At 36.3% G+C, this 25,934-nt stretch overlaps 1 protein-coding gene across 1 annotated transcript in view; it reads right to left on the reverse strand.

The window, feature by feature from the left end:
* Nucleotides 1-12,566: 12,566 nt before the first annotated feature.
* Nucleotides 12,567-25,934, reverse strand: part of LOC150083214 (HUWE1-associated protein modifying stress responses) — a 98,055-nt gene continuing 84,687 nt past the window's right edge. Inside the window, exon 4 of the mRNA XM_090377105.1 lies at nucleotides 12,567-13,202. Within this exon, the coding sequence (XP_090233231.1) occupies nucleotides 12,964-13,202 (239 nt within the window). The 3' untranslated portion in view covers nucleotides 12,567-12,963. The remainder of the gene's footprint in view (nucleotides 13,203-25,934) is intronic.

Genomic DNA, 25,934 nt, shown 5'->3' on the forward strand with positions numbered 1-25,934 from the left:
ATTCTGAATTTTATACAGGCAGAACAGGAGAATTGGAGGGGTTATGCTGTTAGTTAAGAAGAATATTATATCTAAGGTGGTGAATCTAGCTGACTTTGGTGAAAGTGCAATGTTTAGTCAGTTTGGGGTGATATAAGCACAGTAAGAACAAAATTGAGAGTAGGAGTGTGTTATAGGCCTAATGACTGTGATAAATATACCAAACAGCAATATAGAGAAATAGAGTTGGCAAGCAAATCAGAATGTCTTGTAATGTGGGATTTTAACATTTCAAATGTTGACTGGAATTTGTGTGTTGATTGCTCCCACACTAGCAAGACTTTTCTGGATTTCTTCGTGCATTAAGAATTAGCAGGAAAAAGACCAAATGGGCGGCACGATCACAGTGTACTAATATGGAATTTAATCGGACATAACTACTGTCAAGTGATAATGAAGGCATTTTCTTTAGTAAGGGTGATTACAGGGGCCTCAGACAGCTTTTAAAGTCTGTGCAGTGGGTATAAGTGATGATGTTACCAACAGCAAATTCTAAATAGGAAGTATTCAGGAAAGTAATCAAAGAAGCTACCACACTTTTTGTACCAACAAAGAAATACTGTTCAAAACATAAACTTAAACATAATTTTTGTCGATCAATTCTGCCCTGGAAAGATTGTGCAAGGCTCAAGGGGTAAAATTTTTTTCAGCCTGGTCTGTATTTGTTAACAGGAGAGACTGCTTCTACAGTGATGGGATACACTTAAATAGAAAGGGTGCAAGAATATTTGCTGATGCTATCAAGGCAGTGTTAGGTGGGTCAGAAAACTGCTAGCTTGGGGGGGGGGAGACAAAGACTAATAGTCTAACAGTAGCCACTGGCAGAAGAGAAAGTGATTCTTGCACTGCTTCTATTGGAATGAGCAGCAGCCTGGAAAACAAGATGCAGGATATTTCAGAGACTGCTGGGAGTCATTGCAGTACAAGTAAACACATGGGTTGTGTTAGGGTAGTTAAGAATAGGAACAGGTGCATGTATACTTGCGTGTACACCCAGTGCTAGGAGTTTGGTAAATAAATCTGAGGAATTTGAGGTATTGCTCAAAACATCAAAGGCAGATATTGTTGGGATATCAGAGACGTGGTGTCACACAGATATAAGGAATGCAGAACTGGAATTCTGGGAGTACAAGGTGTACAGAAAGGACAGACAAAATAGGAAGGGAGGAAGGGTTATGCTATTAGTTAAGAAACACACAAAATCCAAGGAAGTGAAGCCAGTCAACAATGCTGGTCAGTGCAGTGTTGAGTCAGTTTGGTGTGTCATAAGCATTGGAAGATCAAAATTGAGAGTAGGAGTGTGCTATAGGCCTAATGACTCTGACGAGTATAATAAGAAACTGTACAGGGAAATAGAGTGGGCCAGAAAATCAGAGTCTTATAATGGAGGATTTTAATTTCCCAGATATTGACTGGAATTTGTGGGTTGGTGACTCACACACTAGCAAGGCTTTTGTGGATTTATTGGAGGATTGTTTTCTACATCAGCATGATCAGGAGGCAACTAGAGGAAGTAATACTTTTGATCTGATTATCAGTAGTGATTCTTCATGCATTAAGAATCTGCAGATAAAGGAACCACTAGGTGGCAGTGATCACAGTGTGCTGAAGTGGGATTTACTCAAAGAGGAAACTACCATGGTCTGAGACAGTATTTAAATTCTATACAGTGGGACCAACTGATGATGTTACCAACAGCAAATTCAAAATGGGAAGCATTCAAAGAACTTATCTCGGAAGCTACTAGGCTTTACATACCAACTAAGAAATATTGTTCAAGGTTTAGGCTTAAATGGATGTCAAATGAACTAATGAGACATATGGCAGAGAAGAAAAATCCATGGGATACATATAAATTAACATGTGACACAGAAGCCTATGATAGATATAAGCTAGTCTGTAACCAAGTTACAAAGGAGGTTAGGCAGACGAAGGCAGATTATGAGAAATCTTTGGCAAAGGATGCAAAGAAAAACAGCAAAGAGTTCTTTACTTATGTAAACTCTAGAAGGAAGGGGATGAATCAGATTATTCCACTTGATATCGATGGTTCAACTGTTGATGATCCTGCTCAGGTAGCTATTTTGTATCTACATTTACACGAGGAGTTATTCAGGGAGGAGAATACAAGAGGTGCATTAAACTATGGTAGTGAGTTAAATGATTTTTTAATAACTGAGAGCAAAGTGGAGGAGAAATTGTTGAAGATAAACATAACAAAAAAGGCACCTGGGGTGGATGGGATCTATCCAGTTATATTAAAGGAGGCAGCAAAGGAAGTAAGCAAATCCTTAGCCATAATTATGAGAGCTTCCTTGGACTCAGGGGAGGTACCCATGGACTAGAGATGTGCAAATGTGACCGCAATTCACAAAGGAGGATCAAACGCTGAAACAAGTAATTATAGACCCTCTGTTCCCGGAAAATTAATGGAGGCACTGATTAAAGAAGCACTGCAGGATCATCTAGACAAGATTTCAGTTATAGCTCAGACACAGCATGGTTTTGTTAAGGGAAAGTCTTGCCTGACCAATTTGATTGAATACTATGATGAAATCACAAAAGAACTGGATGCAGGGAATAACTTTGATATTATATATTTGGATCTTAGAAAGGTTTTTGATACTGTTGCACATGGAAGACTGCTGCCCAAATTGGAGCAGTGTGGCATTGGAGGCAAATTGCTGCTATGGATAAAGGGATGGTTGAGGGGGGAGAAGACAAAGTAGTAATCAATGGACACTGCTCATTGTGGACTAATGTTATTATTGGAGTGCCCCTGTGTTCAGTATTGGGTCCATTGTTTTCTGTATTTATAAATGATATTGATGATGGTATATCAGGCTTAATGTCCAAGTTTGCAGATGATACAAAAGGTTGGCAGGGTTGTTAAGGACACTACTGATACTATGCTGCTGCTGCTGCAACAGGATTTGGAAAGGTTGAGCAGATGGGATGAGAGGTGGTAAATGAAGTTAAACATTGACAAATGTAAAGTACTACATATGGGAAACAGCAACCCCAGAGCAACATATCAACTCTGTGGTACTACACTGACAGTGGTAAAGAATGAACAGGACCTGGGGCTAATTGTGCAGGCAGATATGAAGTTCTCTGATCAGTGCAGGTGGGCTGCAAGAGTAGCTCATGGTGTCTTGTCAATGATATACAGGAATTTTTCTAGCAGGGATTAATAGGTGATTATCCCTTTTATAAGGCAATGGTCAGGCCACACCTTGAGTACTGCATACAGGTCTGGAGGCCTCATTTCAAGAAGGATGTAGAGCTGCTGGAACTAGTACAGAGAAGGGCAACAAGATTAGTGAATGGATCAAAGGGTTGCTCTTACGAAGAAAGGCTTAAGTTTTGCAAATTACACTGTCTGGAGACTAGGCACTGGCGAGGTGATCTGATAGATGTATAAAGCTTTGAATGGTTTGAGCATGCTCAATGCTCAGCATTGAGCATTGAGCATGCTCAATGCTGATGGGATTCTTCCTTTTGCTTGGAATAATCACCTAAGAGGGCATAAATTCAAATTGAGGAAAGACAGATGTAGGACAGATATACAGAAATTTGACTTGAGCCAGTGGGTAGTTGGTTGGTGGAACAGACTTCCATCCCTTGTTGTGGAAGTTAATAGCCTAAATAAATTTAAGGCTCAGCTGGCCAGATATTTTGAACGAACAGAGGGGTGAAATGGGAGTGGTTTTTTTTTTTTTTTTTTTTTTTTGGCTGATGCTGCATAAGCTTGCTTTCTTGCATCATATGCCTCTACTAATGCTAATACATGGAAGTCAGATGAACTATTGAGACAAGTGGCAGAAGAAAAGAGCACAGGATGCATATTCAATCAGGTGATCGGAAATTATTGGGTGATAGTTGCATATGGGAGATATAAATTAGTCTGTAATCAAGTCACAAAGGAGGTTAGGCAAGTTAAGGCAGATTATGAGAAGTCTCTCTCAAAGGAAAAGAGTAAAGACTTCTATTCTTATATTAACAGAAGGAAGACATTGAACCACACTAGGCCACTTGATGTCAATGGGTTAACTGTAGATGGCCCTGTTCAGGTTGCAGATAAACTGAATAGGTATTTTGCATCTACACATGAAGAATTCTTTAGGGAAAGAGATTCAAAAGTTTATCAAACTCTAATGAGGAGCTAAACGGCTTTGTGACAACTGAAAGGAATGTGCAAGAAAAATTGTTGAAGATGGACATAAAAAAAAAAAAAAGACACCTGGGGTGGATGTAACTGACTTAATTATATTAATGGAGGCAGCAAAGGAAGTAAGCAAACCATTAACCATAATTACAAGAGCATCCTTAGATTCAGGAGAGGTCCCTATGAACTGGATATAAGTGCAAATGTATCCCTATTTCATAAAGGGGGATCAAAAAGTGACAAAATTAGACCTGTTAGCTTAACATTTGTTCCAAGAAAAATAATAGAATCACTAGTAAAAGGGGAAATCTTGTTTGATCATTATGATTTGGCCACCAAGGTACTGGATGCAAAAAATAATTCTGATAACATACCTGGATTTCAAGAAAGCTTTCGATAATGTTGCACGTAGACTGCACGACAAATTGGAGCAGTGTGGCATTAAGGGCAAGTTGCTGCTTAGGATAAAGGGAAGGCTGGGTGAAAGAAGACAGAGTAGTAATCAATGGACACTGCTATTGGGGACTAATGTTATTAGTGGAGTTTTCCAGCATTCACTGCTGGGTCCATTGTTGTTTTCAATATTTATCAATGATATAAAGGTACCACATATAGGTAGCAATAACCCCAGAGTAACTTATCAACTGTGTGGTACTACACTCAGGGTATTGAAGAATGAAAAATACCTGGGGATAATTTTTCCAGTCTGACTGAAATCACAGGCATGCTGCCAGGGCAGTTCACAGGGTTTTGTCAATGATATACAGAAACTTTAATAGCAGGGAAAGGGGGCAATTATCCCTTTGTATAACACCAAGTTTAGGCTGCATTGTGAATACTTCTATATAGTGAATGAAGTCTATACAGGCGTAACCTTTAAGAAGGATATGGATCTACTGGAAAGGGGTGCAGAGAAGGGCAACCAGACTGGTGAAGAGAACAAAAGGGTGCTTTCTTAGAAAGGGTTTCAGTTCTGCAAATTGCAGCATTTCAAAAACTGGGCACCTGTGGGGAGATCTGAGTGAGGTGTTTAAAGCCTTGAATGCATTGCGTAAGCTGAATGTTAATGGAATTCTTCCATTTGCTGAGACCACCTACATGACGGGTATAAATTGAAGTTGAGAATTATGGTTGCAGGATAGATGTGCAGAAATTTGCTTTCAAAAGGGTGGTTGATTGTTGGAACAGGCTTCCATCTGTCGTTGTGGAAGTGCATGGGTTGAATAAAATTAGAGAAGAACTAGATAAAATGTTGGAGCATATGGATGGGTAAACTATGTAGGGCACTTTTTTAAAACAAACTTAAAATGTATAATATCCATTTAATTTAATCTGATTTATCAATTTTCCAAATCAAATTATTCATTATGTAATCTATCTATCAAAAAAAAAAAAAAAAAAGTAATAGCATTATTAAAGATAAGCTTTTCAAACTTTGACATTTTATGGATGGGTGTAGTTATTTGGGCCACCCAGAAGTAGGAGGGAACAGAATTACACTGTCTTACTTAATTGCAGAGTTATGTCAAGCAAAAATGTAAGCACAAAATATATTATACACACGAAAATATATATATAATGTAAAATCTATCTATCCAAAAAAAAAAAAAAAAAAAAAAAAAAAATTTGTTTCCCTCCGCAACCATCCAGTTGCCCATTGAATTCATTCAAATGTCAACTACCCGTGAAGGTAAACCTGTTCCACTGATTATCGACATGCTGGCTAAAAAAAAGTTCTAATCTAGTCTAAACCTTTTCCCCCTGTAATTTGAATTTATGCCCAAAAGTTCCCGAATTCTCTATAACATTGAAAATTCCATATTCCTTCATTTTACTAACCCCTCTCAGAGCCCTATAAACCTCAATCAAGTCACCTCTAAGGTGTCTAGTTGCCAAGCTCTGTAGCCCATATACTTGGAATCTTTCCTCATATGGTTGCCTGCTTGTTTGCCAATCTCACCATGCGAGCTGCTTTTCTTTAGCCCCTTTCAAGAAGCTAAATGCCTTTTTTCAGATGAGGTCTCTATATTTGAACACAGTATTCCACTTGTCATCTTACAATTGCCTGTGAGACTATGACCCTCATATCTCTACAGGATAATGACCAATAAATCAATAGAAAACTGTGGGCTTTCCTTGCTGTCTCTGTTTACACCGCTGAGAAAACTTCATATCTGCCCATATTATAACTCCCAGATTCCTTTCTTCCTCTAATATTTCTAATTCCCTCCCCCCCCACATAGAATTTAATCTATTTTGGGATTTGCTATTTTCCAAGTTTAAGGCCTTGCATTTTGCTTGCACTTTTCTGACCATACTTGTAGCCTGTTCAAGTTATCCAGGAGCACTGCTTGGTACTGATCATTATCTACTACCAATCTTTATGTTGTCTGCAAATTTTGATAACAAGCCTTCTATCCCATTGTCAGTCATTTGTCAAAATCAGAAACAGTGGTCCAAGAAGCAATCCCTGGGGGACCCCACTGATTTTACACCAGTCCAAAGAAGATCCATTAATCATAACCCCCTGCCTTCTGCCCTGTGCCACCCAGCAATCCATCTTACAATTTTTCCAGTAATCCCAACATATACAATAACTTCTAATGAGGGACTGAGTCAAATATCTTGCTAACTAAACTACAGTTGTCGAAATTGTCCCTTAATCAAAACCAAGTTGTGTGTTATTCAGAATGCCATATCTATCTAAATGTCCCTGGACTGCACTGTTAACCGCTGTTTCAAGGGTTTTCCCTACAACCAAAGGTAGACTAACCAGTTTGTAGTTACCAACTTCAATATTAGAACCACCTTTATGTATTGCTGTTACATTGACTCTTTTTCAATCCAATGGAATCTATACCAAGTCCAAAGATGCCCTCATAATTAACTTCAATGTTACAATAGGCTTCCCTCAAAATTGCTGGGTAAAAAAAAAATAAAATAAATAATAATGCAGCCATTATCAACCCACTGCAGGATGGAAGCCTCCACAACAATTCATGCTGAGAAAAATGGACCATAATCTGCCATGCTGGTCCACTGCGGGTTGGCAGATCGGTCGTATTCAGCAGTTGTTTGGTTTTTAGGAGCATTAACAACTAAGGCCATATTGCTCCGTGAATATGCGGTGGTCATTCCTGACCTTTCCGCACCCTCCGTATTTGGTGGCGATGGGCTCGAACCCCGATCTAATCAAGAAGCGTGTGCTATGCACTGCTGCTCCTTCCCACCTGGCTACGGAGGCGCTATTCAGCAGTCAGGGGCTTGAATCCCAGTCTACTCAAAGAGTGTGTGCTACTGCACTCCCGCTCCTGGGTATATGTCATCAACTCCAGGAGTCTTACTCGCTTATACTATAAAATACTCAAAAGATTTTCTAATAAACAATAATAATGTCAAGAAGTCATTAGTTTTTTATGACAATGGCCTTTCTTTGAATTTTTTTAAAAAAATTTAAATGTGAAATGATTTATTACAGAACATAAAGATCAATCTGTAATCATTTAACAAACTAACCTAGAACTTGGAATAGCTTTAGAAGTAATGGCATCTCAGCAAAGCTATGAAAAGTTGCAACAAATCAATTTTTAAAAATTTGAAACACAGCAACAAAAATGTATAAACACATTCAGAACTTTTGCTGATATGGCCAAAATCAGAAATGCACCCTGTTTTCATAAAAATAGTGAAATTAAAATTATATATTAAGATTAGCTAATATTTTGAATCAATTTTAATATTAATTTATAATTATAAAAAAATAATGAGATGGTAGTTTTACATAAAATGATGCTTTCTTAAGTTATTTAGATAATAATAATTGCCTTCTTTTTAAAATAAATTATAAATTCAATTACATTAAACTAACTCCATTCAGGGCCTATGATGAACTGGCAGGGCTGCACTTTCCATATCTTAGATACACCTTTGTGCAGAAATGCATATAACAGTTTGCACATCTTTCAGTGTTCTGACAGAGTTTTGGAAAATTCTTTCGATAAAGCTTAGCAACCAGTTGAGGCACTACAGTAACAATAAGAAACTGACTTAGAGTCTTCTGCAGAACTACAGCACTTGCAAATTTCCTTACAAAATACATTCCCTACGAAAGAGAACAATGCAAGAACCATATCAGTGCAAGATTTATAGAAATTTCTATTTGAAGAAACCATGAAAGCACATTTCCAAACACTGAAGCCTTTCAGCATTTGCTTTAGCCTTATGGTGTCAAATGCCACAGAGGAAAATATATTTTATAAACTGAAACAAAAAACATTTAAGCTGTATGTGTAAAATAAATTTTTCATTTCATAATAAAATTGCTAATTTTTTTTTGGTGCACAGAGTACTGTATTTCTTTTCAAATAACGCAATAAAAACAATATTAATTCAGCAGCTGCTAACCAAAAAAGAGGGGAAAAAAAAAAAAACCCCTCAAAGGAACAATTATTTTTTATGACAAAATTAAAAATGAAGAAACAGAAGCTAATGAAGTACAACCAGAAAAACAACATTAGAAAAAGAATTTATGAATCAAAGTGGAGAAAAACTGAACCAAATGGAACAAAACTAATTTAAAGAAACATATAATCCACCATTGTCATATATAAATGAAGAACCATTTGAAAGTATCCCAGTGACACTGCAAAGTTGGCTATAAATATAAAATGTTTAGAGAACATTTTTTAATAAATAAACCTAAAAATTTTGTAGAAAATTTAAAAATTGCATATACAGAATGCAATCAAACATATTAAGGAAATATTCATGAATCTAATTTTTGCTAATACCAGTATGGCTGTGAACAGTTTTATGTATAAATTATCAAATTTATACAAATAATTTTGCAAATGGCTACAGTGATTGGAAAAATATCTGTAGGACTTTAAATGACCATGAGCATTCAAAGAAACATATTCAAGCTATGTGTATATAAAGAGGAAAAGGCTTCTAATTAAAGGACACATTGATAAGGAACTAATTAAACAAATTCAATCTGAAGAAAATTACTAGCAATATCTTTTGAAAATAATCCTGCTACTGCCAAACTGTTAAGTAAGCTATTACAGGTAGCAATGATAATATACATTCTGAAATGTAGTGGCAATTACTTAACTTTCTTGGAATGCCTTAGTCAATTTGATGAATTTTTAGAGCATGAATTAGAAATGTAGGCTAAACATGGATCTGGTAAAACAAATTAGCTTTCACACAAAACCTGTGATGAATTTATAAATTTATGAGTGAATAAAACAAAAGAAATTTTAATATCAGAAGTCAAGAAGGCAATTTGTTTTTCACTAATAGTTGACTCACGGCACAATATTAGTCAAGCAGGTCAATTAATTTTTATAATTAGGTATGCTGCAAATAATGAAGACATTAAAGAAATATTTTTTTTGGTTTCCTACCAAAACAGCATAATGCAGAATACTTAGAATAATTTAAACAAATAAAATGATTTATCTATATGACAATGCTTTCAACATTGCAGGAAAGTATTCAGAATTACAGGCCAGGGTGATACAACACAATTCTACATTATATACCATGTGCCAGTCATTCTTTAAACTTGAGTGGCAATAATGCAGCAGAATCTTGTCCTGGAGTAGTGCGTTATTTTTATTTTATTCAAAATATGTACAATTTTTTTTCTGCTTCTATGGAGTGTACTAAGATCAATATTTAGAAGAAACAAAAATTGCATTAAAAAGAAGGTATAAACAAATTCAGCAAGCTTTAGTTAATTTATCTGCCTGTGAAGGTGAAAAGCTATTGCCCAATTAGAAACTTTGAAACTGGCCAAAAATTTGATAGTCACAAAACTGTATTATTGACAATTATGTGGGAGAGAATATTACAAACATTAAATGCAACAAGCAAATCTCTTCAGGACTAAAATAAACTATAGAAAACGAAGCAAAATTTTTAAAGGAGGAGTCAAAATACAAAGAAAAAAAAAAAAAAAAAGAGAGAAAACAAATCATATACAATATATCATGAAGTTACTTTATAGGGGAAAAAAAAAAAAAGATGTTTATTGCTAAAATTAATCATTGAACAGAAGTATACCTGTAAAATTTAAATATATTCAATATATTTTTTAAAAATGAAATGAATGAAAATGAATTTAATGTGAATATTGAAAAATTAATAAACACAAAAACACTGATGTTGATAAATTTAACGATGAAGTTAAACAAGTTTTAAAATTTTCTAAGGAGGAAATTATTTTAAATATGAAAGATATATTATAAATTACGGTTTGAGATCTACTATCCCTAATACTGAAACTATTTTTAACAATGCCGTAACAAACCTAAGTGGAGAATGGTCATATTTGGTATTAAAAAGGCCCAAGAATTATTTAAGGAATAATTTAATACAAAATAAAATATCCAATTTATCTTTATTATTTATTGAAATATCAGCGAACTTGATAAAATAGGATGATATTATTGACATATTCGCAAAGACAAAGGCCAGAAAAAAAAGTGTTTTTAGTTATATTTACAGTATGGTGAGTAATACTTTACTTGTGATTATTATTTATTTTTTATATGTGATTAATGCCAGATTTTCTTTCTGATCTATAATTATATTATGTATTGTTTATATTATCGATTTCTGTGCATAACTTTACCTTATTTGTGATATAAGTATGTGTGTGTGTGTGTGTGTGTGTATATACTATATTTTGCATTATCAATTATGATATTAAAAATTTTAATATTGATTTTTTTCAAATCGAAAATACCCAAATAAGGGAACCCAAGGTTATGCATCTCAGGTATCTGAGAGCTTGAATGGATTGAGTAAGCTAAATGTTGATGGTATAAATTTAAATTGAGGAAGGATGGACAGGTAATGCTCGTTCTCCTTTTGGCTGATTTTGTATAACTTTGTTTCCTTGCATCATTTTCCAATACCGACACTAATTTCAACTGATTAGTTTGATCTCACAGTTTAAATGTATACTACTAATTTAAAAATTACTGGGTATCTTCAGATTAAAAAAAAAAAAAAAAAAAAAAAAGAGTACCATGTAGTAATATATAGCTGAATATGGTTGAAAATATAACTATATTAAAACTTTTCAAGTGTTACTTGGTAATATACACAATATTCAAAGAACAAGTTTAGCTGATGAGAGAGAGAGAGAGAGAAAATTAGACCCAAGCAGATAGTCTGACCACTTTATGCATATGCCACTTCTGAAATATGTTTTTAATCAGAAGAAAGGTAGAGAAATGTTTTTTCAGGCAAGCCTAATAGGCAGCCAAAGCAATTGAGCTGCAATTCTATGGAAGTGAAAATCACTCATTCTTTCATTTTCCATCCTTGGCTTTTTAATACAGGAATTGTTCTGTCCACTTATCAATTCACAAACATTCCTGCTATTTTGCTGGTCATTTTCTATGTAGTTCTGAGGTTAGCGATTACAGATTAACTTTCATTTATGACAAAATGTAATAACAGGATTATATATGAGCAAGGTGCCCATCCTATAAATTTAATGGGCTTACTCAGTTTTACATTTTATGAAACATTTTGTTAATTTTGAGCAGCAATACATTATTTGTTCAAAAGCTGGTGCTACTTACAAAACACTGATGATAATTATTAATTAGTCTGAAGACTAAAATATTTTTTAAAACATTGATTCATTTTTTTAAACCAAAACATGAGCCATGTACTTCTTACAGAAATTAAAATGGTTATGCACTTGCCTTTAAGAGCCTATTATAGCACCTTTCCAAAAGAGGGGTAAAAAAAAAAAAAAAAAATGGTTGCAATCTCCAAAGTTGTTTAAACAAAATAATGGCACACATCTGTATATAGCAAAAAGGTTAAAGCCATATCTACCAAGAAGTGCTATATTCCACACATCTTACTGAACTATAAGTTAAGTAGAATTACATCATAATGCAACTGAGATGTAGCCATTATATATATTGGGGAAAAAAAAATAGTAAAATGTCTACAAAACATTTGTGTACCGTATATTTTATACTGCACACAAGTAAGTCAATTTATTAACAGTAATTTTGAATCACGGCTGTAAGCTAAGATAATGTATTCATAGTACTTCTCAATCTCCTATACAATGATTAAAAGCATAAAAAATTTTCAAACCCCTAACAATTACTCGAGTTAATTCTCTTGGGTTTAAAATTTGCAAAACAACTCAATTTGGTGTGCTAGCTTCATTCACAGAAAAGCAACACATTTGAGGTGGGGAGCTAATCAAAATTATAGTTAATTATAAACAAATAGCAATAATTCTTACACTATATTTAAGAGAAATCCAAAGAAATTAATATGCTAATTAACAAAAAAGAAAAACCTTTTCATACATAAAAATTGTTTCCCAATTTGAATGCACAATCAAGTCTGTCATGAATATTTACATTATGAGCCAAATAAGTCTGTACTATAATATCAGTATATTTGTTTAAATGACCTAAACAACACAATCTTCAAAGGTTAAAAAGACTGCATAATAAAACAGTACTTGGTAAACAATTCAGTTCAGTCAAGAGAAGATCAAACATTTCTTAAACTAATACTTTGACTTTTATCCCATGGTACAAGGAACTCCCCACCCTCTTTTCTGCTTTTTCATGCTATGAATTAACAATTTAACCCCAATGTAATTGACAGAGTGAAATTACAGAATCTAATTTCAAATTGTAATGTGGTGCTACATGGACTTGTTAAAAAAAAGAAAAAAAAAAAAGAAAGCTAATGATGATTCATGTCAACCTGCTGCGTTTGTGTGTTGGGGAGTCCATTATAACATCCATCGATGGAGTCCTTTTTCTAGAGTCTACATGGCGAGTAAATTCCTCTGTAATGAAAGCATTGGGTTCTGGATGATGTGAACTAGTGCTCTGGTTACAGCTCCTACTTCTAAGGCGACAAAATCCATTAGGTGAACATGAGCCAGATGTGTGCTGCCTGGTACCTCCCGTTGACACTCCACAGTTGAATCCTGGTAATAACAAACAAGTCTGATAAATGTACACTTTATTTTTCAGGTGTCTGATTTTTTCTTAAATTAATAAGTTTTGCTTTTGATTATTTTTGTGTACAGGTAGTTCTTGACTGTACGACTTAATTCTTCCTAACGTACGCTTGTAAAGCGGGAATTTATTTCCCATAGAGATAAGGTTAAAAATAGGGGTTACATTCTCAACAATAAAATTAGTTAGCTAATTAGTTTATGTTTAAACAATGATTGATTTATTGAAAGAAATGAAAACGTAGCCTGTAAAATCAAGCAAATTATAATAGAGAAATTAATTATGACTTATTATTATTATTAATAGCCATATGGTGCAAGGAAGCCTGAGGCTTATGCTGCACCAGGAAAAAAGTTCCCGAGTTACCCTGAGTGAGAGAGAGAGAGTGTCAAAAGTAGAAGGGAATCACCAAGAAAGAGAAGAATGATGATATCCAGCTCGGGACCCTGGGTGTGCCAAGCCCATACTCACCAGATAGTCTTCATCATCATCGACTGAATGCACACTGGTTGATCACTCATTATTGGCTTGGCTCGACACTCGTTGGTTTGTTGTACAAGGAGTCTGCTTCTTCAGAAATGTTTCAAGAGGCGTTCATTTCCAAGATAATCTTCTCTTTTAATTATAAATTTCATGATTGCATGCATAAGCATTTTTTAACGGAACACACAAATTGCGACTAACACGATTCGAGTGGAGTAACAACTTTACGAAGCTTAAAAAAAAAAAGGAATGAAGAGAAGATTCTGAAAATTTGTTTTTTATACGGTTTTACGTTTTATACGTTTTTTATATGATTCAGTAAAGGAAAACGCATTTCACCATAATAACGTAAAAACCACACAATTCCAATTATCAGTATTTTCGCAAATGCAAGAAGATCGACTTTACTACCCATTTATAATTGCTTGTACTAAAAGAAAAGCCCATTAAACCTGAAAATGCAGATTGTTTTTATTGTTTTATGGTTGTGACCTCCAGAAATGTGCTTTAGAAAAATATCACAAAGGCGCTTAAAATTGATTCTTATAAGGGAACATATGATAACGATGAAAGTGTAGTGCATTTTCAAGGTCACGCTCATGACCTAAAAATGACATTTTAGAGAGATAAATAGCTTAGTTACACAGCGAAAATTTCAACTTCTGAGATCTTGAAATGAATTAACAAAAAACAATGTATTATTGGGTTCATTATGATATTTTAATGATACAATGGTGTCTCTGGAACTGATTAATATCGTAAAGTGGGATACACTGTATTGTATAGCTACGCACATGGTTTGGAATGCAGTATTTATGAATGTTTAGCATTCATTTTTTGCAATTAATGTTCACATTTTCGATTTTGTTGATACTTAATACTTGGGGGGGGGGGGGACCTCTTAAACCCAGGAACTCGTAAAGTGAAAACTGCCTGTATTATTACACACACACACAGAATTTCTATTTGATTGATATGAAGATTTATAATGGCTTGACAAGTGCCTGAAAGAGCTAAATATACAATTGCACAAAAATCCATCTGTTACAAGTGCAGTTTTTACACACTGAGTGATCACTGAATTATGAAAACTGAATGCGACCCGTTAACCATGTGAGACACGAGAGTGTAGAGTTAGTCGACCTACCTAACAGAGATAAAGTGGTTCAGCAGGTAATAAAATTCTGAGCATGATGGGTAAAAGGAAGGATTTATCGGACTTTGATAAAGGATAGATTGTGGGTGCTCGACGAGCTGGTGTCTCGATTCCCCAAACGGCTGAACTGGTGGAGTGTTTGAGAGCCACCATAGTTAAAGTATACCAGGACTGGCATCAAAATGGTCAAACAACGAGCTGACGGCAAAACTGCAAAGGTCAGCGAAATGTCGATGTTAGAGGTGAGTGCCGTGACCGATGACTCTACAGCACGGTTGAAGAGTTGACTACTCAATACAACATGGGCCAACCCGGAACAATATCAGGCATGACCATTCATCGCACGCATGGGCTATACCAGCAGATGACCCCCTACAACATCCTCTCCTAACCAAGGTTCATCGGTGTAAAAGACTTGCCTGGTGCAAAGAGCATGCAAGTTGGATGTTAGAAGACTGGAAGGTGTGCTGGTCGGATGAGTCGTAATTTACTCCACACCGTGGATGGTAGTGTTATGAATTTGGCGTCAACAACAACATGAGGCTCTTCATCCATCATGCATTGTATCAAAAGTGCAGGAGGTTGTATGGTGTGGGGCATGTTTCACTGGCAGGAACTCGGACCCCTGGTGCATGTGGAACAACATATCAGTGGTCTCCACTATCGTCAACTGCTTGCTGACCATGTACACCCCATTATGTTACAATTTTTCTCAAATGGCGATGGTGTCCTCCAAGATGACAATGTGCCAAGACATCGGGCACCTGTTGTGCAGGAATGGTTTGAGGAACACAGTTCTGACATCTAGCATATCGATTGGCCTCCGAACTCCACCGATATCAATCCCACAGAGGACTTGTGGGACACTATGGAAAGGCATATCAGGCGTCTGGATACATCAGTCACCTCCATACCTGCATTGCTGACTGCATTACACACAGCTCGATTGGCCATACCTCCTGAACACTTCCGACATATTGTTGAATCAATGCTACGTCGGATAGCTGCTGTACTGAGGGCAAAAGGAGGACCTACGAAGTATTAGGTAGGTGGTCATAATTCAGTGATCACTCAGTGTATAACGACAAACATATTGAATCTAAAAAATGCTTAAGCATTTGCAAACCTGGATTAAAAAAAAAAAAAAAAAAAGGAATATTCTGCTACAAGGTTAACAGCCTTTAAAAAGAAAACAACTATAACTTAAATTCCATGGAAACAACTTCAGTTATGATATCAAATATCTTGTAATGCATTAATAATTCACCCAATTATAGTAAAATAAACAAATAGCAATTGCTACACTATATTTAAGAGCAATCCAAAGAAATTAATACAGGTTGAGTATCCCTAATCCAAAATGCTTGGGGCCAGAAATGTTTCGGATATTTTCAGATTTTGGAATACATGGCATGGTGGAAATAAAATTTAGATTTCATGCAAAAAATTCAATTTTATTTATTATAAAAAAAAAAAACACATGGTCTCTTCTTCCAAAAGAATATAAATGCAATGAACACTAATTCATATTTCATGGAAAAAAAAAAAAAAAAAAAATTCCTTTTTATTTAAGGTCGCTGTAGTCTAGTGGTCAGGCGCACGAGTGTATAAGTACACGTGCCTTGAGTGACCGGGGTTCAAGCCTGTGTTTGTTTGTTTGTTATTTGGTTTTTAGGAGCATTAGCAATTAAGACCATATTGCTCCGGGATATGCGGTGGTCATTCCCTGACCTTTCCGCATCCTCCGTATTTGGTGGTGATGGGCTCGAACCCTGGTCTAATCAAGAAGCATGTGCTACACACTTCTGATCCTTCCTCAAGCCTGTGACTGCCGAATACGGTGTTGTTTCTTGTATTCTGTCTATCTTGTGAACTCCTCTGATCGTTTGGTCGTCCCTGGAGTATAAACAGAAAATTTATTTATTTATTTATTATCTTGAGAAGGAACATCACAAGTGGTGAGGGACCAGGAACCGGGTCTTCAGGGATCAGGAAACATTATGCTGAATGGCCGTTTTAAATGTTTCTTCCAGTCATTTGCCTCATTAACAAAGGTTTTTGTTGTAGAAGCCTCTCCTTTATTTAATAAATGGAAATTTCTTGTTCTGTTATAAAAGCATTCTGCTCTAGTCCTTCAATGAGTTCACACTTTTTCACCATGCAATCTATAGCCATCTTTACTGCATTGCTAACAATGTGATCTTCATTGTCACTTTTACCATGATCTCTTTGAGTCAAAACCATTTCAGCTATTTCACCATCAGTCATTGAATGAATAACTGGAGCCTCATTATCAATGTTAAAGACCTCTTCGATATCCACTTTTTCCAGCTTACTGACAGGCTCTGAAGGCACTGTTTTTGCATATGTAAGGAGTTCAGACCACCTTTTTCTCAAGATCATTAGCTTCATCATCATCACTGAGCATAGTCACAGCCAGGCATGCATAAATGTGTCTTTAGTTACGTTACTGAGGTCCAAGCATTTGCAACAGCATCTTTCAGGTTAAACTCCTTCAGGAAACCTTCCACACCCACACCTCTATTCACTGCTGCCAGCATGCTGTTCAAGAAAGTGTTTTTATATTTACACTTTACTGATTTAAGGATACCCTGGTCACATGATTGAATTAATGAAGTCACATTTTGGGGAAAATATATGGCATAAACATTATTTTTGATGAGCATTTCAAGCTGGAGGATGAGCAGAACCGTGTCTGCTCATCCTCAAGAAATAAAATCTTGCAGTCATCATCCAGTCCAGCTTCCCTGTAGTGAACACAAGCTGCTGGTACAAAATGTTTGCAAAACCAATCAGAAAAGATGTTCCTGGTGATCCATGACTTTTTGTTAGCATAATAATGGGCTGGTAAGAAATTCACTCCTTTAAAACAACGAGGTTTGATTGATTTTTTTGATTTGGTAGTTGTTGGCGCATCGGCTTCTGTGACCATAATGCACCTCCCAAGGTTTTTGCAGTACTTTGATCCAAGCCCGAGGCGGGAATCGAACCCGTGACCTTTGGGTTGCCGGGCAAGTACTTTACCCACTCGGCTAGCCCGGTCGGCAAAACAACGAGGATTCAAGCTTTGCCTATCACAGCAAGTTTACACTTATGAGTGTAAACTTGTCCTTCGCATCCTTAATTTCTTGGGGCTGTCTCATCAGCTGTAGTTAGTGGTTAGTGTCTTCCTACAATGATGTTTCATCAGCATTATAGACTTGTTCTGCCATCAGATTTCATCAGCAATGACTTGCCAAAGTCTTCAATGAATTTCTCTGCTGCCTCGCAATCAGCAGATGCTTTATCACCACAAAAATTTAATGCCGTTTCTTTTTTTGAATTTGTAACCAGCCTGTTGAATATTCATAGTTCACTTTAATTTTCAGTTCTTTGTGATAGATCTTTGCTTGTTCCATGATCAGCTGACCGGAAGTGTTCACTGCGACACTGACGGATCCACCCTTTCAAAACACAATCAAGATCTTCATTTTTAGCTTTACACAGTGTTTTTCTATTTTTCATTACCTTCTATTCATCACTTTCAGCATAGAACTTGAACAGTTTATCCTTCTCTTTTTTTAGGTCGTAAATGGTGGTTGTTCCAACACCAAACTGTTCTGTAAGATGTCTCACACTTACACTCACTGCCCAGTTTCTTCAACAAATTCACTTTGTTCTATAGATAAACTTAAATGCTTCCTCTTATCACTGTTACCCATGGTATCAGGTTTCTTTTTTATTTAAATTTTCAACAATATCTTTGCACAACAGAGCAGAGAATAAACTAAACAAACAGTGAGTAATGGATATATACCCTTGCGTTGATGACAATTGGTATTTTACTGATGTCAACACACACGTCACAGCTCTTTCCTGCCAGGGCTCCCAGTTTCCAGAACTACAGTGTTTTTCAAAAAGTTTTGGTTTTTGCAGCTTTTAGGTTTTCGGATTGGGGATACTCAACCTGTATGCTAATTAACATAAAATAAAAACTATTCATATATATATATAAATCATACACCTACTTGCCTAAAGGTACAAAAACTATTTATCTTTAGTTGCTTCTCACTGGTTCTCTTGATTTGACAATTCAAATTGGCACCCAAAGAATGGTATGCTAGTGCTATTTGTAATGTAACCAGTATTAAAATGGCACATGATAAAAGGAAATAAAGCTTATATAGCATTTCTTATAAAAAAAGTTATATAAAAATAACACATCTTCCTAGTTTTATATATTATCTATTTCCAAATATTCATCTTATGCACTTTAAATCTGAAATTAGCTCTCACTGCCTACAAGGCTAGGTGGTAACTTGTTCCAACAGTTAGTTTTCTTTCCTTAATTTGAATCTCTCCCTTTGTTTGCATTTTCCTAGAAAAAGAAAATTGCTATGTTGTTGCTTTCTCAATTCTTTTAACACCTCAAATACCACAATCAGATACCCATATAGATGACTAATTTAAAACTTTGCAGCTTATCAAACTAGACTCTCCCAGCAGGAATGTCTCTTCTTACCTAAAGAAGCAATCTTTCCTGAGATGAAGCTTCCACAACACAGTACAGTATTCAACATGAGGTTTGACTACTGATTTATCTAGCATCGCTACTAGAGAAATTGCTGTACAGGTGTACCCTGCACTTACGACAGGTTAGATTCCGGGCCTTTGTCATAAAGCAGATCACTATCTTTTTTTTACTTGCAGATGCATGTGATGCTGAAAAGTCTCACAAAATTAAGCATTGCAGTTGCTGTTAATTAATATTAATTGCAACAACTTACCAAAATAGTGAAAGAAAGTCCCTCAGCTTGGCATTTACAGGCTTGTGACCTTCAAACATAAAATGTAAACACTTTGTTTGGCAGCATTACACGGATGAAAAAATCAGAAAGAGTAAAAGACAGGAAAATTTAAAAAGTACGAGGTTGCAGGTGTGATTAGAAGGGATTGATCATTTTAAAACCTTACTCGACAAAATAAATGATAAAAACCTGCTTCTGCATGATCTCAATATATACACTTTGTTTGTACACTCTACTAGGTGTACAGCATAAATTTATTGAAGCAAATCTGAAGGGGATGGCACAAATTCTACATCATCTACAGCTAAATGCTTCCTTGCAGACAATTTGGATGGACTTTTTGTAGGCCTAGTTGATTCTCGAGAAGGACTTTCAGTTGATGTTGAAGGTTGATCTAAGATTTGAGAGAATGCTAGTCTATGAAATTAAGAATCCAATAAAGTTTGAATTGTGGAGCTCATCTTTTCTTTTCTCTATAACAGGTGTATTGATCTAAAACACCGGCATTTACTTTAGAACTTCTTTCAAAGTTGGGATCAACCTTTCCAAAAATGGACATACAGGTAGTTCTAGACTTCACGAGTTAATTCGTTCCTAGCACGCGCTCGTAAAGTAGGAATTTATTTCTCATAGACAATGTTAAAAATATGGGTTACGTTATCAACAATGTAATTAGTTAGCTAATTAGTTTATGTTTAAACAATGATTGACTTTTCCAAAGAAATGAAAACGCTGCCTGTAAAATCAAGCAAATTATAATAATAGAGAAATTATTTATGAATTACAAATGTTAAAGAATGTTTATTCTTCATCATCGTCGACTAAATGCACACTCTTTGATCACTCATTATTGGCTCGGCACTCATTGGTTTGTTGCACAAGGAGTTGTCTTATTCAGAAATGCTTCAAGAGGTTATTTCTAAGATATTCTCTTTTCTTTATAATTTCAATAGCATGTATAAGCATTTTTTAACGGAACGCACAAATTGCAACTAACAAGATTTAGGCAGAGTAACAAGTTTGCGAAGCTTAAAAAAAAAAAAAAAAGGACTGAAGAGAAGATTCTGAAAATTTGTTTTTTATATGATTGAAGATTTCAGTAAAGGACAAACACATTTCACCATAATAACGTAAAACCCAGAATTCCAGCTATCAGTATTTTCGCAAATGCAATAACGTGGAGTTTACCATCCGTTATTAATTACTTGCAGTAACACAAAAGCCCAATAAATCAGAAGGTGCAAACTGTTTTGTTTTATGGTCATGACTTCCAGAAAAATATCACAAAGCTGTTCAAAATTGGTTCTTACAACGATGAAAATTTAGTGCATTTAATGATTTGAATTGGTAACTAATACAATTTACACTATAAAAATGACCTTTTAGGGAGTTATATAGCCAAAATTTGAACTTCTGAGGTCGTGGAATTAATTACCAAATGTGGATTCACATTACGATATTTTCCCAATACGATGGAAACGGATTTATATCATAAAGCAGGGAACACTGTATTGTATAGCTATGCGTGTGGTTTGAAATGCGGTATTTATGAATGTTTGACAATTTTTTGCAATTAATGTTCATATTTTCGATTTTGTTGATACTTGGAAAAAAAAAAAAAACTCAAAGCGAGAACTGCCTGTAGGTCCTTCTAAAAACCTGAATGCTATTGAAATTTCTTGCAAGTTATTTCTTTAAGAATTGGATTCAATACATCATCAGGATAGGAATCTTCTTCCACATTTTCTTCATGACTAGGCAACACTGTCTATCTTGATGTTAAGCTCTCTGGGAAATTCTTGGACACGAATACCTTTGAGATAGTTGGCAGCTTTACAGGTGTTATTAGCATTAGTAGAAGCATATGATGCAAGAAATTAAGCTTATGCAGCATCAGCCAAAAAAAAAACACACGGCCCCATTTCACCCCTCCGTTCGTTTCAAGTACCTGTCCAGCTCAGCCTTAAATTTATTTAGGCTATCAACTTCCACAACAAAGGATGGAAGTCTGTTCCATCAAACAACCACCCGCTGGCTAAAGGCAAACTTCCGCACATCTATTCTACATCTGTCTTTCCTCAATTTGAATGATTATTCTGAGCAAGAAGAAGAATTCCATCAGCGCTGAGCATGCTCAAACCATTCAAGGCTTTATACACCTCAATCAGATCACCTCGCAGGCGCCTAGTCTCCAGACACTAATCTGCAAAATTTAAACCTTTCTTTGTAAGAGCAACCCTTTCTTCCATTCACCAATCTTGTTGCCCTTCTCTGTACTCGTTCCAAAAATTCTACATCTTTCTTAAAATGAGGCCTCCATACCTGTATACAGTACTCAAGGTGTGGCCTGCCTTATATAAGGGGATACTCACCTCCTTATTCCTGCTAGAAAAATTCCTGTATATCACTGACAAGACACTAGGAGCTACTCTTGCAGACCGTCTACACTGCTCAGAAAATTTCACATCTGCCTGCACAATTACCCCCAGGTCCTTTTTGTTCTCTACCACTGTCAGTGTAGTATCACAGAGTTGATACATCACTCTGGGGTTGCTGCTTCCCATATGTAGTACTTTATATTTGTCAATGTTAAACTTCATTTGCCACCTCTCAGCCCATCTGCTCAACTTTTCTAGATCCTGTTGCAGCAATGTACTGTCATTAGTGTCTTTAACAACCCTGCCAACCTTCGTATCATCTGCAACTTGGATATTAAGCTTGATATACCATCATCAATATCATTTATAAATACAGAAAACAACAATGGACCCAATACTCCCTTTATCATAGCAGCAATTTGCCTCCAATGCCACACTGCTCCAATTTGTGCAGCAGTCTTCCATGTGCAACAGTATCAAAAGCCTTTCTAAGATCCAAATATATGATATCAAAGTTATTCCCTGCATCCAGTTCTTTTGTGACCACATCATAGTATCCAATCAAATTGGTCATGCAAGACTTTCCCTTAACAAAACCATGTGCGCCTCCTTAGCCAGGTGGGAAGGAGCAGAAGTGCGTAGCACACTCTTCTTGATTAGACTGGGATTCAAGCCTGTCACCACCAAATATGGAAGGATGCAGAAAGGTCAGGGAACGACCACTGCATATTCCTGGAGCAATATGGCATTAGTTGCTAATGCTCCGGAAAAAAAAAAAAAACCCATGCTGTGTCCGAGCTATAACTGAAGTCTTGTCTAGATGATCCTGCAGTGCTTCTTTAACCAGTGCCTCCATTAAACTTCATTTGCCACCTCTCAGCCCATCTGCTCAACTTCTCTAGATCCTGTTGCAGCAGCATACTGGAACAGAAGTTAAACTAACAGGTCTATAATTACTTTTGTTGCCCTTTGATCCTCCTCCTTTGTGAATTGGGGTCACATCTGCACATCTCCAGTCCAAAGAAGCTCTCATAATTATGGCTAAGGGTTTGCTTACTTCCTTTGCTGCCTCCTTTAATATAACTGGATAGATCATGTCCACCCTGGGTGCCTTTTTTTTTTATGTTAATCTTCAACAATTTCTCGTCCATTTTCCTCTCAGTTATTACAAAATCATCCAGCTCACTACCAGAGTTTAACTCACCTCTGGCATTCCCCTCTCTGAATAACTCCTCATGGGTGAATGTAGATGCAAAATACTCAGTTTGTTAGCCACCTGAGCAGGATCATCAACAGTTGAACCATCAATATCCAGTGGACCAATCTGATTCATCCCTTTCCTTCTAGAGTTTTACATAGGTAAAGAACACTATTGTTTTTCTTTGCATCCTTTGCCTGCCTAATCTCCTTTTTGACTTGGTCACAGACCAGCTTATATCTATCATAGGCTTCCATGTCACCCATTAATTTATATGTATCCCATGCATTTTTTCTTCTCTGCCAAATGTCTCATTAGTTCATCTGACATCCATTTAGGCCTAAATCTTGAACAATATTTACAGAGATTTTCTCATTGTGGCTCAAAAACAGAGGTCCTTGCAGGGCGGTCTGGCAGGGATTTCAGTTTAAAAGCATATTTTAGCAACAAATGCTTTCAAAGCAACAGAGGTGGCTCACTTGTTTTGTATATAAACTCTGGACAGAGGATGTTCTAAATGCCCCAGGAGCAGTACAGATAGCCACTGTAGTAAACTGTTTCTAGCAGATGCATATACTTGGGACCCATAATCTAATTTAAATCAGACAACTGGAGGTTAGAGGTGGAGTAAAATGCAGTAGTCTGTTCCCAATTATTGGATGATATGACATGAAAGAGGTTCAGTCCACTTGTGCATTTCGTCCACAGTTGACGGATATGAGGTCAACTCATTATCAAATACAAGCCCCAAGAATTTCGTCTGAAGTGCTACAGGAATGATATATTGTCCAAGCTTTAGTTCAGATTCAGGTGAAGGGTCTGTTTGCACGTGTATGCAGACTGTCTTCTGATAGGAGAAACCGAAACCATGAGATGGTTGATGGCTTGTTGCAACTGCATTTCGATAACTTTCATATTATGTGACAGAAATTTACCAGATGTCTGAAGGCATTCTAGTCAATGTGATAAATCTTTCACAATGGTATCCTAGATGGGTGGCATGATCTCTCACTGCAAAGAGTGGATATCACAGGGAAGTGATCACTTCGATAAAGGTTGTCTTCAATCTCCCATGTACATGCAGGGAGGAGAGAAAGGGAGGGAGCAAATAGAGATTGAATGCAGTAAATATACAGGTAGGCATGTAGAAGATGGTGTTAGAACACACATTTAGAAGGGCCAGGGGCATACTCCTGATACTCCAACCTCTTTCACTGATGTCCACACTATCTTACAGAGTACTATTGATGATAGGGAGCAAATAGAGAGATTGAATGCAGCAAATATACAGATAGGCATGTAGAAGATGGTGTTAGAACACACATTTAGAAGGGCCAGGGGCATACTCCCGATACTCCAACCTGTTTCACTGATGTCCACACTATCTTACAGAGTACTATGTTCACTGAAATCTTCTAGTAACAAAAAAGTGAACCTTAATGAAATAATCAAGATCTGCCAGGACTGCTTGTGCCTTTAAATCAGTTGTGGCATGGTTTGAAGGGGTATGGTTAACCCCAAGTATGGCAACTCCTATATGGGCAAGTCCATCCCAGTGCTGTCTGCGAATTGAACGGTTACCCAAGGGTCCACCATTTGCCTTTATATGTCTCCTTTAAGAAAAAGCAGGTTGGTTCATGCTTATACAAGAGGGCCTTTTTGTCATCACTATTTTGAAGGAATCCACGACAATTCCATTGTAGGAATCTGAGTATGGTCATTATTTAAATTTGCTAGGTCCATGTGATTGGTTTCCAAAAGAGCTGTGGGCTTGTTTTCTCAGTCCCAGATTTTTTTTTTTTTTTTTTTTTTTTTTGTAAAGAAAGGATGCTGCGCTGTGTTGTCCAATATCTTCTTAACCTCAACATTCATTATTTCTTATACTGCTCGTGGCTCCGCCAGTTATTTTGGTTTTTCTTTATCACTTTGTTTTGGTAGTGGTGGAGCATTCGGAGATATGGATATTGGAGTGGCAGCTGACTTTTTTGGGTTGGGCTTTTTTAAGTTCAATAAATAGCATGCAATGGAGGTAAATGATTCTCTTGGTATAAGTAATTTCAGCTTGTGTCCCAATTGAGTCCCATATGCCGAGAAAGTTGCAGGAATGGAACTTCCTCAACATATGTTGGCTTATCGCTATTTATTGGCTTCACTGCCTTCCTTGCCTTCTGATAGAACATATTCAGCTCTGTGTTAAGTATGGACTTACTGGGCAGTGCAGGTATCCTGCTGTGATGGAATTAGATGACATTAGCAAGCTGAAAGTAAGAATGAAGTTTCTAGTGAGTACTACATTCCCATCCCTACACATGAATATTTCAAATTTCTTCCTCTGACCCTTCCATAAAGTTCCCACTCAGAGATCACGCCATGAGATGAGTTTAGTGTCTTATGAGAGATAACTAATCTGAATTCCCCTGATAGAGGTAGCTTGAAGCTGTTCTGAATGCTTTTCATTTTTGATTTCTATTTAAATATTAGTGGATCATAGCTGTTTCACTGATTTCAGTGATCCTTCAAATTCAAACCCTTTGAATAAAGATGGGTACTATGTTCCCAATGGGTTTTTCAGCAGTGCAATGAATTACCAGGAAGAGTGGTGTGGGTGCTGGTGTTTCTTCCAGTCTGGGCTGTTTTGCTACATTATTCTACATCAGCATCTGGTGGAGGCAGTGTTG

Source organism: Mastigoproctus giganteus, chromosome 7 (assembly GCF_048544385.1).
Source record: "Mastigoproctus giganteus isolate SK-2022 chromosome 7, ASM4854438v1, whole genome shotgun sequence".
NCBI classification, from domain to species: Eukaryota; Metazoa; Arthropoda; class Arachnida; order Uropygi; family Thelyphonidae; genus Mastigoproctus; species Mastigoproctus giganteus.